We start from the raw sequence: 13,499 nt of genomic DNA on the forward strand, positions 1-13,499 counted from the left end.
GGCGCAGATAAAAATGCCTATGGACGCAATTGGATAGACCTCCAACCAATCAGAGCAACGTAGCACTGAGCGACAAATGCAAGTTGGGGTGCTGCTTGGTCCATTTCCAAGCAGGATACAGACATGGCAGCCTGGTCAGAAACTTTCTTAAATTACAGCTAAACAGTATAATCAAATGTGTTTTCTGAAACATTTTAAAATAGGCATCACAGTAACAGTATCTTGATTTATATTTGATGAGCACTGCCTAGTTTGATAGTTATCAGCTGTACTTTATGTTTAGTGCTAATTACGCTTAGGTTCAGTAACATAACATTATATCTGTTTATCAACAGGTTAACGTTGTCATCGTGAGCATGTTAGGATGCTGATGTTAGTATTTAGCTCAAAACACTTCTGTACCAATGTACAGCCTCAGAGCTAGCATGGCTGTAGACTCCTATGCTATGGACTTACTTGCGTAGTGCATTCATTTCAACAGGGTCTCAAATCAAACACTACAGCCGTTGTGCGTTCACCGGAAGGGCGATCGCAACATTTGACTGTTTCTTCTTCTTTTTGATGGTGAATTGTAACCGAGTGGATCATTATTGCCAACACTTGACTGCGACTGTCACCCGCCAAAATATCTTCCAGGTTGTTTGCTCACTTGACAATTGGAACTGCTGCAGCTTATTGTACAAAAGTGTGCTTCCTAACCTAACTATTGGTGGGCAATGATCTATGCTTTCATTGTTTTTTTCTACATTACTTTTTGCTTTTGATATACAAAGCTTGTTTTAGATTTTAAATTAATTTGTGACCATTGACCAATGTTAACACAACTGTCAAGGTTAAATAATGAAGGCAAGGACACAAACCACCAAAATACAAATAGACCTTGGAACCACATGAAACTATTGGATAGAGATTTAAAGAAAACTTGAGGCCTAAAGTAGTGTTTAAGAGAGCACATTTCTTGGTCTTCTTGACAAAAAAACCCAGAACAAACAACAACTGCCCTACATAGGTATTCCAGTAGAGTGCTGGTACTACTGAGAAACATTTGTATTCAGAGACCAGTTTGTGCTGTCAGACATTTTGAAATGATCTCAGACCACCACTCAAAGCTTTATGGGCACAGGTCCTGACTCCTACACAACATTCAGTGGAACAAGTCCACGTTATGTAGCATTTGATACTGACACAGTGACTACGTTTTACAGCACATAAAGCAGCATCAATTATTTCAGCGATAAAGTCACGATCTGGTGAGTTTTATTTCTGTGGGTCATTATTATCCCCATGTGTTTACTTAACACTATTTTTACGTGATATATAACTCCAAGGGTGCAGAAAAAAAGAGCTATCTAAATTGAGTATAAATTAGGCCTGAAAGCCAATAAATGCAATGATGAGTTTTCCATCTTGTAAAAGGAAGTGCAGCACACGCTGTGGGGCTTCCTCTGGCAGCAAGAGGAATAATTTTTATTGTAGCATATAGTGAAACTAATAGCATTCCTGTTATGATGATGGTAATATTAGAGGGAGGCCTTTTTCCGTAACATAGGTGAAGTTAATGAGCTGCCCCAGTCTGTGACTTTTCTGTTGACTGGGGTGAATGGTTAGACCTGTGCCAGTAAATTGCAGATTGTCTGGGAAATATCTTTCATCTGTTTACAGAACACAGACAGACAAAGCAGCCAGGCAAAGGAGAAAGGGAATGGGAGGGATGTGAATCAGTTGAGAGGGACAAAAAGATGGATTGATGAGGGCTCAGAAACACACAAGAGAGGTGAGAACTGACATTAAAATGTCAAGACAGGAGAAAACAATGACCTGGCAGGCTACAATTGTGGATCATTGACACTTTGTTGCCTGCCAGGTCACCTTACTATTATCATCTCAAAGCTTGCTGACATAAGACTACTGCCCTTATATGAAAGAAAACTTTAAGTGCTGCTCAAAGAATCCCATTAGCAAACGATATGGAACATAGTGAAACTCAAAGAATATCACAAAGCTCTTTACTGACAGTACAAAGCCGGGAGTTACAGCAGATGACATTCAATCACTCAATACAAGCAAGCTCTCTCCCATTCTTTTTGTCTGCTCATTTTCCCATACACAGTTTTGCAGCTTGATTTCAAGTATTACCCCAAGCTCCTTACCTGATGCTCTGTATCTGTAATATATCCGGATCGGTAGCATTGAGTAAGGCCACAAAGCTGCCCAAAGGAATGTTTTCCATCATGGTGACTGTCAGGGGGTCGGGGAAGAAGACGGGGCCCTCGTTGATGTCGAGGACTGTGACATGGACAGTGGCTGTGGAGCTGGGGCCGTAGCCAACATCAGGAACCAGAGGATCCTCGTTCTCTACTTTGATGAGTAGCATGTGGAATGCATTGGCCTCATAGTCCAGAGGCTGAAGAGGGAAAATGTTTGGGAATGTAAGGTAAAGGTGATGGGTAAGGGTAAGGGCATGTCACCTACTGCAGTATATGAATGTATGGATCAGTTTCATATACTTTACCTTGACAACAGACAGCATTCCCTCGTTATTGTCTGGATTGGTTTGGATCTCAAAGCTCTGTGTGGGATCCCCGTTAATTATAGAGTAGGTAGCTCTCCACGCCCCTGTGTCTGGGTCATCCCTGTCATCTACAGTCAGGTTGACCACCACACCTGTCGAGCCTTCGTACACGTACGCCTCAAACTGTTAGGGGGGACAGAGACACAAATGAGAGAGCAAAAAGAAGTGAGGATACCTGAATGTAGGGACTATAAAAAAACAAACAAAACTGGACTCGGACAGAGAGGATGCCACAGATGAAGACTTTCTATTAGGATTTTTATTCTTATTTTTCTATTTCTAATTTTTATACTCTGAAAGCAGCTGAAAAGAGGTGACGAAATTATTGGAAAGAAGGAGAGAAAGAAAGGAAAAGAAGAAAAAATATGTAAAGAAATGTAATAGTTGGACTGTTGAGTTAGATAATCTGCAAAATGCCCAACATTAATTGACAGTAGGAATAATAAACATATGAATGCATGGACAAACAGCATACATAACAGAATAAACACTTTTGTGTCCTCCATCGTCAATTCTTCACAGTGCATCTCATTTCTTTTTCAGTGTCAATCACTCCCCACCTCTCTGCTTATTGTTGGCAGCAGGCCTCAATCAGATTCCTATCAATGCATTCTGCCAGCAAGGTTCCCACTAAACACTACATTGTGAACAGGGATACCCTTGCAGAAGCTCAAGCGGCACGCAAGCGGTTCTGTGAGTGAATGTGTGTGTGTGTGTGTGTGTGTGTGTGTGTGCGTGCATGCGTCAGGACCATTATGGTGTCAGAGCTTACAGTGTAATCTTTCAAACACAGAACACTCTGTTTAAGGATAGCGCTGGTCCAGCCTAGATTACAGCGTCTCCTGTCAGCCCACGGTATTGTTGTTTCACAGATTACCCTCTTACACTGCTTGGCTCCATGCATTTATCTGAAAAGAGACAAACATTGATTTCTTCTCTTTCCTTTATTCTTTTTTTTTATTCATCCAAAGCTTGTTTAAAAACACTTTGAACCATTCACAGTCATTTAGGCCACAGAGGATAGAAACACAATGTTCTTTAAAGAAGGAGGTTATGTTTGTACCCACATGGGCATTGTTTGTGCCTTTGTCCTGCATGCCTGCGGCAGTTACAAGAGCATCATGTGAAAATTAGGAGGCTGTTGCAAACCCAGTACTAATTTTTTAAACAAGCTGGATGCAGTGAAATTTAAATAGAACAGCAATTGCCTTAGCTCTAGTGAAGAACCCTGAAGCAGTGAAAGCCATTTTACGAACATTACCTAAATGCCCCCACTGCACCTACTCAAAGACATAAGCACTGAGATCAGAGACAAATGCACATCATTGGCATTCACATGCTCATCATTGTCCTCTGGACTTCAAACTGCAGATAAGACTCAAATGCAACATTTGCAAGCTCCCTCTCCCTCCCTCTCTCTGTCTCTCTCTCTCTCACACACACACACACACACACACACAAATACAGTACAGACACACAGACAACAGCCGGTCAGACTAGGTTTAATCATGTGGGGCAGTCATGCGGTTGGAGGAAACGCTGTATTCTGTGTGATGTGGCCACTGGGCTCCTGCCCTGCCACTGATAAGGCCCCAATTCCACCTGGAGCACAAAGCAACCAGTCACCTGAAAGACTAGAAGGAAATGACTAACTATGAGGCAGAGCTTCTAGCCTGAAATGACTTAAACACATTAAGAGCGAGAGGGGAGGGATGACGAAAAAGGGAAAAAAAGGTCTGCCTTCAAGTTTGCTTTCATCCATGTGTGCGTGTGTGTGTGTGTTCTCTGCTTTCTATCTGAAACCCCCCAGCCCCAGACACACAGCCAATTACAGTAGTGGTTCTTGCTTGCTCCAATCTCATAAAAAGATGACCACATGGCCAGGTCAAGAACCACATAAAGTCACACAGTGGGAGCTTCAACAATGAACACACAACAACACGCACACATTGATGCATGTACATTAAGTAATACACTTGCACAGAAACACAGAGAGACAGACAGTGTTAGCAGTGCCCATAAATCACAGAGCCCTTCACTTCATACATTTTAAGATTCCAGGGAGTAAAAACTACAGTGTGGTATTGATTTTCTGTTTCCCATCTCCATTTGTGCCTCATGACTTTTTCAATAATCTGTCCCATAAATCTTAAAGGTAATGTCATGCTGCCAAAAGATAACTGGGTGATTTGAGGCAAAACAACTTAATAAGAAAAGATAAATAAATGCATAATGTCAACTTTCAGTTTTGACTGATATTTATATCAATAATAGTGAGGCTGGCTTGCGTTTGTTTGTTATTACAGTGCGTAACATGTCACGTCATGTGTACCTGCTTACCTTTCAATGTGAACCTGCAGTAGGAACATAATGTTGTAGCTTGATGTGCTGACCCACAAATTGCTCTGTTCTTAAAAATCAATACATTTTCTTACTTGAAGTACAATTAAGTTTGCATGTTTTGGTCTGTTCACTTAAACTCCCTCTATGCATCCATTGGTTTGCATTAATTGCAATATGTAATATTGCATTGCATACAACATGTATTAGCAGTTGACACTTCCATTATAGTCAAAGTCAAGTCTGATTCATTTATGTGAAAGTTATATTACTGCAATTGTAGCAATTATTTTTTCTATAGTAGTACTATGGGATAACATAATACAGGCATTGTAATTACCTCATATAATTAAATAATTTCTTGTCATTACTGGAAATAAGATTATTACCTGTAATTTGTGCCATTACACATGTCAGTCAAAATACTACAGTATGCACAGTGGTGGAGCAAGTTCCATCTGCTAGCTGATGAAACCCAATAGGTTTAGCATTTGCAAGGTCTGAGGTTAAATTTTTAGCCATGCATAACATAACTCTAGAGACGGCAATGTCAGTCTGTAGGTCGGTCAGTCGGTCTACCACTTTGACCACATTATCAATAAATAAATTGCATATGGAACAATATAACACATAGATTGTCTAATCCATTTACCACTACTGCAGATCAATCAACTGAAACAATACAGTATCAGTATTATCATTTACAGGACGAGTGAGGCAGGGGCCTGTTCAGGGAGTTTCCTGGAGTGGTGCGGGCCACCCCTGAAATCTGATTGGCCACGACAGATCCCACACCATTATCCTAAACTATTATCGGCTATGTGACAGAGGTGGGACCTTAATTCAAACAAACTGCTTGACGAGTAAAAGGCTTATTTATTTAAAGTTTGTTTGTACTTCATACTGTGACTGTATTATTGAATATGGATTTTTGCTTTTGTATGGAACCTAGCAGACTTGGAAGTACAATTTTTTTTTGAGGACTTAAAGAATAAAATATAGAATTTTTATATTACATTTGTATGTTGCCACTCTGTTGTGTAGTGATTGGTAGGTCTATTTATCTTATAAATAAAAAATTTACAAACATGTTTTTTAAACACTGTACAGTTTTTAAGTAATTTAAGTAAGAACATAAATGTTAAATAAATGCTATTCCAATATGTGTGTGGGGGGAATTAATTCATGCCACCCCTGCACAAGTCAGTGCCTCACCTGGGCCAACCAAGTCAATAAAGTCTGGACACACCACTGCAATGAGGAACCATTTGGTGCTCCAGAAGTCAAGTATTAACAAAAATAACATATCAGAAACAACAACTGCAATTTATTTACAATTTAGTCTGCAATAAGACAGATGTTTTAGACCACATCCCACCATGGTAAGATATTTGCCGAAGTGCGACAATGCTCAACCTAAAAGTGGCTTTCTTTCAACTTCAGCTGTTTGGGATGAGGACTCAGAAGCTAAGGTAGGAAACATCTGCAAACCAAAGCAGTTTGACTTCTAAAAACACAACACAATTCCACAAAACATTCATCTCGACAATGTCAATAACACTCAATATACCTCCTCTTCAACAGATGGGGGGTGCAAATGAAAGCTGGTGAAGGGCCCGAGAAAGAGATGTGAAGCCTTGGAAGAGTATACACATCTGTCAGCTTTATCGAGTAACACTAAATGCTCACTGCCTCATTAACACTACTATGGAAATTGCCTCCTATTTCTTATAATGGCTTTTAATTTGCCTGTTATTGCCAGCTGGCATTGTTTGCTTGTTACAAACCAGTGACCAAGACCGTTTCCTTCTAGTCTGACTGTTGTGTGCAGAGCGATGGCCTTAATATAGAAGCAAGACTGAGTATAGAGACTGACAAAGAAAGAAAAACAGGTTTGAGGCAGAGAGACAGAGACACAAGTATGACAGATTCAAGAGTAAGTAAAAAAAAAAAGTGGTTGATTTCAATGCAATACTGGCTGGTATAAACCATCAGATTTATCAATCTAACTTTTCCATCTTGTTCTCCATCTCACAGACATACACAAATAAACACAGAGACATGCACGTAATTACAGCCAAGTAAACACAGACATTCTTACCATATTCTTACAGAAAGTACACAGTGCCATACACACAAACAGAGACGGAGGTCAACTTATTTTATTCCTGGATGTCTGTCAGAATGTGTTATGAATACAGATGGCAGTTTGGGCGGCACTGACAGGCAGCCAAACAGACATTTGAGCAGCTGTTCATTTGTCCTAATGGAAAGTACTTTGTGACACATTCCCGCTGCACCAAAGATTTTCTCTGAAAGGGAACATACGTAACAGTGGCCCATCACATTAATTCTCCCGAGACAAGACTATTTTGCCTAGTAGCATTTGCTCCATTGCCACATCACAGTGGGGAGGCAGTGTAACAGAGGCATTTGAAGTTTGTCTTCCTGGGCATGCTGGTTACATTTTCTGCATATTTTTCTAAGCATCTTTGTCACTTTTTCAAAGTGTCTTGAAGTCCATCTCTATCTCTCTCCTTGCTACAATTTTGATTCACCCAAGATGGTTTTCAGACAGCAGAGGCCAAACTGTCTACTGTAAGTGGATAAAAAAAAAGTGCTTGTCTCCACTGTTATACGCACAAAAATGACTGTATTTTCCACTTTCCGGTGCCATGCATTGGTATAATAATAACTATTTTCATAATGAAACAGCTTACAGAAATTATGTTTCATTCCAGGTGGACTGATGTTCAGCCAACAACTTGAAGTTTCCAAAACAAAAGCAGTACTCATAGTGGACATCTACCTTCAGTCAGGAGGAAATTCATCAGATGGAGCAGTACGGATTCTTGGGTTTAGCAACCCCCTCTTCTTTAAATAGGGAAGTCAACACTACAACAGTGCAGAAGAAAGTGCAGCAAAGACTTTTCTTTTTTCGACAGCTGAAAAACCTTTGGTTTCATCATGGGAAGGTATGACGCAATGTTATCATGCTTGGATCGAGAATTCCTCTCCTTTGGAATAAATGTGTGGTATGAAAACACCTCAGCACAAGACATGAAATCTACGGACAAAATGATGCAAATTAAATCAGAAATCACAGGCCAACAGCTACCATAACTTGATGAAATTTATCCCATTTGACTGGGGGGAAAAAGGCTCAATATTCCCCCTGCTAACCATCTTTATAAAGTCCTCTCTTCTTTCAAAAGACTGAAAAGGATCAGAACTACCCAACCAACCAAACCCCTTTGTAATAACAAAGTACTGAGGAAGACGTCATGTAGGTAAAAGTCAAATTTAGAAAGAAATCCCCCAGACTGAAACAGGAATCGTACATTTTCAAGCACTTGTGTTTCCTTTATCTGTTTTCAAAAGCAGCTTAACTCTCAGCAGAACGAGGTGTAGACAGACTGCAAATCTGTAAAAAGGCACCATTTTCATTGTACCAGCATGAAGCTGAAATGAAACCAAGTGCACATGATCACTCATCTTCCCACACAATCCTATACACAGTGTCTGGATTGGCGATTCACCTCCCTGTCTTGCCCCCCACTCGTTTTTTACCCTTCCCCCTAGCTTTAATCCTGCATACAGTAAGTGTGCCTGGAGAGTTAATGAGCTTACCTGTGTCTTTATTAAATTTGAACAGCTTCTGCTCATGCTGTTTCCAAAGATAGATTTTCGATGAATCTGACATTCAGCAAAGCAGCTTTAATACCTTTGCGGAACATGACAGGCCTCATATTTGTCAATGCAGCTGAGTTTAAAAAAGGTCTCAAAAAAAAATCTTCAAGGAAAACAGGGACACGGTCTATTAAATAACCACATTCTTCAAAAACACAGACAGCCATTTAGGTGTTATAGCTGATGGTTACCTTGGATAGCATTGAGCAGTCTCCCTCCAATGGTCTGGAGAGTTTTGCCTGCAGGAGTTACTTTATGCTGCACTTTGCCCGTGTGCTCTGCCGGGGAAAGTGAGAGTTTGTGTTGTTCATTTTAACACTGTACATCTACCACCAAGAAGGTAAACTGCTCCCAATGACAGGCTTTGAGGAGAAAGTCCTTGAAAATGGTCACCATTATGAGCCTTTGCCTCCTTTTAAAATTGAAACTCTACATTTTTCATAAAATTCTTGATGTTGCACTAGAAAAGTAGCCAGTTCCTTTGATAAAATAGACAGCTGTGCTTTTTCAAATAAGTCTAGTGTGAGTTTGTGTGGAGACGGGCTGCTGGCCTTGTGATTATTAACACATTAACATTCACCTGACCAAACTTCACACTTGAGGGACAACATGACTGTTTCTATTTCAAGTGGTCTTTCACACTTCTTTGTATTGCCTCTTCAGTTTTCATCGTGGAGACTAGGGGTGTCAAGAGGGATCAGAAAATTCACCACATCTGAATACAATTACCTGGTAATACCCTTAATGGGTTTACTGTTTTATGCAGCACTCTTGACATGAAGTAATCAAATTACAGATGATTAAATAACTGAGCAAATGTAAAATTAAATATCATTGGAAATGTGTACAAATACTACAAAGATATATTTTTTTACTCTCTCAAAATGTCAGAATCGGGATCAAGTTTATTGCCAAGTAGGTTTTCACACACAAGGAATTTGCCTTCGTATATATTGACAATAAAATCTAAAAACATTGTATAAAATATGTACAATATGAATGTTATTTAAATGAAAGAGCGGTACAGTTTTTGCAGGGATGTGAAAAATATTGACCAGGGAATGTGCAAAAGTTCACAGTATTAAGTATACAGAATAAAATATGGGATGTGCATTAATGTAACACACTGAGTCAAGTGTGTAGACTTTATGTTAATGTAACGTGTGGGTGTGGGGATATCTGGGGGAGTCTCAAACAGCAAATTTTTTCAGTCTTTGGCAGATTGAACCCAATCACCTTCTCGGCAGAGCAAAAGATACGTTGCAGTCTGCCCCTGTCCTTGGCAGTGGTACCAGATGGTGATGGAGGAGGTGAGGATGGACTTGATGATGGCGGTGTAGAAGTGCACCATCATTGTCTTTGGCAGGTTGAACTTCTTTAGCTGCCGCAGATACTAATACACCCCCCTCCTGGGCTTTCTTGGTGAGGGAAATGATGTTCAGCTCCCAGTCGAGAGTCCTGGGTGATGATGGTGCCCAGGAGGGAGACATGGTCCATGAGTCAGAGACACGTTTCCCCAGCTTCACCTGCTGCCTTCTGTCAGACAGGAAGTCTTTGATCCACCTACAGGTGGAGTCAGGCACACTCAGCTGGGACAGCTTGTCCTGCAGCAGAACTGGGATGATAGTATTTTATTCCTCATCTAGAGGAAAACTGAAAAGCTGACAAACAGAATCAAATCTTGAATTGCAAAACTTTCAAGGACATACCACGTCTTAGTCTAACCTGATCCATTGTGCATTCGTGTGTCCATGTCAAATAATCACACATGCAAACACACACAAACATATATGTACCTTCGTCCTTCTAACCTGCCTCTCACCTAACCTACAGCGCACAAATCCTTTCACATCCCTTCCTTTTTGTCACAGAGATTTCTGGCCAACTGCACCACCGAATCACCCAGGGTAAGCGGCGTGTGTATCTTAGAGCTAGTGAAGCAATCATGCAAGGCCCGGACTAATCCGTGACACCCGTTAGCCATCCCCGAGACAGACCAGCACTGACAGGGCTCTGCTGCCCTGTGCCTGGTGCTACACCCATCACCGCTAACGTCTTTATCAGCAGGACAGATGGATTGCAGGCAAGCATATTCTCCTCACAGAGGAGAGAGGGGAGGGAAAAAAAGAGTCAGGGAGAGGGGGAGCAGGCAGAAAGACAGATAGGCACAGAGAAAGAGCGCGAAATTGGGTGAGAAAAAATGTCAGGGAATTTGAGTGACAGAAGTGATAGGTCCATCATGGTCTTGTTATGAGGAGCAGAGGGAAACAGGTCCAGTCAGACATGGTGCGGAATTAGCAGAGCCAAAGAAGTGAGGAGGCGAGATGAGGAGTGCAAGCGCTGAGGAATGGGGGGGGGGCATGAAAGACGTGAAAGGCAAAAGGTGCTCGATGTGGAAGAAGACAAAGGTATGTCAGCGTCTGCTCTGATACCAGCATTTACTGGTACAAAAGTTTAACAATATCCACAAAAGTTCCCTAGTACATTGTGAAAAAGACATTGTAATATGAAATTCAACACAGCACAATACAATCCCAGAGGCAGTGCACCTAAGACTAAGAGTAAACACACGGAGATAAGGCAGATCAGGGGAAATATTCATCTTCGTTACAGGAGCATACATATCTGGCCTTTCAGACGACAGAGCTATCGAGGGATTCCATATAATTTTTTTCTTGTTTCCTCTCCTCATAAAAACAGGATTAGACCCCTCGCTATAAAAATTAATCAGGTCAGAGCCCAATCCCCTACAGAAGCAAAATGTAATAAAATTCCTAGTAAGAAAGGATACCTTAGCTTATGAATTTAAAAATGGAAGATAGATTACACTGACTCATCCATCCTTAAAAAGTACTTACTAAGGGAAAAGAAATGGCAGTTTGGCATGCTGTTCAGCTATTTCTAACATTTTTATGAAAGGTTTTAAGCATTTTCTATATGTTCATATTTCAGTATTCCATCAGTGATTATCACTGCAGGTCATATTGCATCATTTAGCATCACCTAACTCCTCCCTTACAGCAGCTATTCACTTCCAAATAGCTGCTTAAAAATCCATCTGAAATTAAAATAAATTACTTGTTTTCTGCCATCATAGCACCCTTTACATTAGTGTTCTCTCAGAGGCATCGTTTTTGTTTCTGTTTGACAATGACGCTACTGTAATTTGACTGGTCCAATATGGGGGCACTAAAAATTGTCTGTAACATCACTTGAGTTATTCTCAAAACACACAAGTTTACAAGAGTGAGTTTATTCCAGTGGATCTTCTGTATTTAGACACTTCAGTTACAAAGTCTGTACAACAGCATGTACAAAAAGATAGCAGCTTGAAAAACAATAGCAAATGTGACGCACTGTGGGGTCAGGAGTGGGTGTGGCCTATCTCTCTCTCTTCCTTGTAGAGGAAGAGCTGATTGTGGTAATTGGAGGCACCTGGGCCCAGTTCCCTTGAGTGTAGGCTATTTGTAACTCTGTCTTCTCATTCTGCAGGAGGCTGCTGTCGAGGCCAAGACAGACCTCCCTGCGGGCCGGCTCTCCAGTTTCCCCTTTAGTTTGGTTTTCTTTGGTTGGACTATTGCTTTGTGGTATTTATCTTGGTTTTATATACTACAACACCTTCACACATATACATTCATGCAACCATCATCCTGCACAGCACTACTGAAACCACAGACTACATACCTCATACTTTAATGTTAGTTTGAAATACCTCTTAATTTGGTTAATTTCGGTTTAAATAAACATTTTGTTAAACTTCTGCCATGGTGTGTCTCCCTTTTGTTGTGGCCTTTTGAGCCAGGTCATAACACAAAAGATAAGGCTGGTTAGAGTCAGTTAAGTTTAGCTTGACCTTTTAAATTTTATTTTCTAAAACAGACATACAGACAGGACAGACAATTCATAGTTTTCACATGATGTCACGTTTCAACACCCTCTTTGAGGCAAAAAAATGTTATTTTCCGCTGCCCGCCAACTAGGGAGCAAGTGATACACTGTTACTTTGAGCTTGTCACTTTTGTGCTGCCAAAATGCCGGATAGTTGTTGTGCTATCAGATGCGCTAATCAACGAGGAGACCAGCCTGGCCATTGTTTCTACAGAATTCCGCCCAATAAAGAAAACCTCGACAGCAGTGTAAGATGAGGGATATGGCAGCGGGTGCTATATATGGATTGCAAGTGCCCAACACTTGCAGTTTGTGTCCATATCGTTCTTATTCTTGAGTTCAGAGGTGATCCAAATAATCGTAAGAAGGTAAATTTAAAGGCTTTTGCTTTCGCGCCCAGGCCCAGAGGAGGGTGCTGGCCCATTGCAGGTCTTGTGCCATGTCCTGCCTTGGACCACTCCCAGACCATTTGGGAAGGAGTCTGAAGAGTGACATTCTATGTTATATGTGTTTATTTATTTGATTGTTTTGGGGTTTTTTCTATGTCGTTTAAGAGGGAGGGAGATTGCCTATCAAATAAAGCTTTAGCTTTCCAATGAAAATACGTAGTTAGCAACACTGACGGACAAACAGTCAGTTAACTGGCATGTAGGCAGACATTGTTAGCCACATCTTAGTGCCATCTGTGAGGTGAACGTGTGATTTGTTCCTGACCCATTTAAGGTTCAGTGTGTAAGTTTTAGTGGCGTCTAAAATTGCAACCAACAGCTCAGTTACCGCTTCCTGCTTTCTTAAAGTGCAGATGCCTTGCTGCTTGCTCTTGCCTCTGCTTGCATTCTTTTGCTGAAACTCTTTTTTTCCTGCTAGATATTATGAGCAGTGGCTCTTAGATACTTTTAAATCACTGTCATTTATTCAGATAAAGTAGGCTATTAAAAGAAAGAAAGAGAAAGAAAGAAAGAAAGAGGACTTTAATAATCTGTTGAAGAAAGTCAGATCTCTGAATGCT

General features: G+C 40.7%; 1 protein-coding gene across 3 annotated transcripts in view; it reads right to left on the minus strand.

Annotated features, from left to right (window-relative positions):
* The window catches only part of cdh13 (cadherin 13, H-cadherin (heart)), a 338,083-nt gene that overhangs the window by 77,926 nt on the left and 246,658 nt on the right, over positions 1-13,499 (minus strand). For all 3 annotated transcript variants that reach the window (XM_038706579.1, XM_038706577.1, XM_038706580.1), the window contains 2 exons: positions 2,513-2,695; positions 2,151-2,404 (listed from right to left, as the gene is read on the minus strand). In XM_038706579.1, the coding sequence (XP_038562507.1) occupies positions 2,151-2,404; positions 2,513-2,695 (437 nt within the window). The remainder of the gene's footprint in view (positions 1-2,150; positions 2,405-2,512; positions 2,696-13,499) is intronic.

The sequence above is a fragment of the Micropterus salmoides genome, unplaced genomic scaffold (assembly GCF_014851395.1).
Source record: "Micropterus salmoides isolate LMB-PRFRI ecotype aquatic unplaced genomic scaffold, ASM1485139v1 Ms_hic_scaffold_8, whole genome shotgun sequence".
Lineage (NCBI taxonomy): Eukaryota > Metazoa > Chordata > Actinopteri > Centrarchiformes > Centrarchidae > Micropterus > Micropterus salmoides.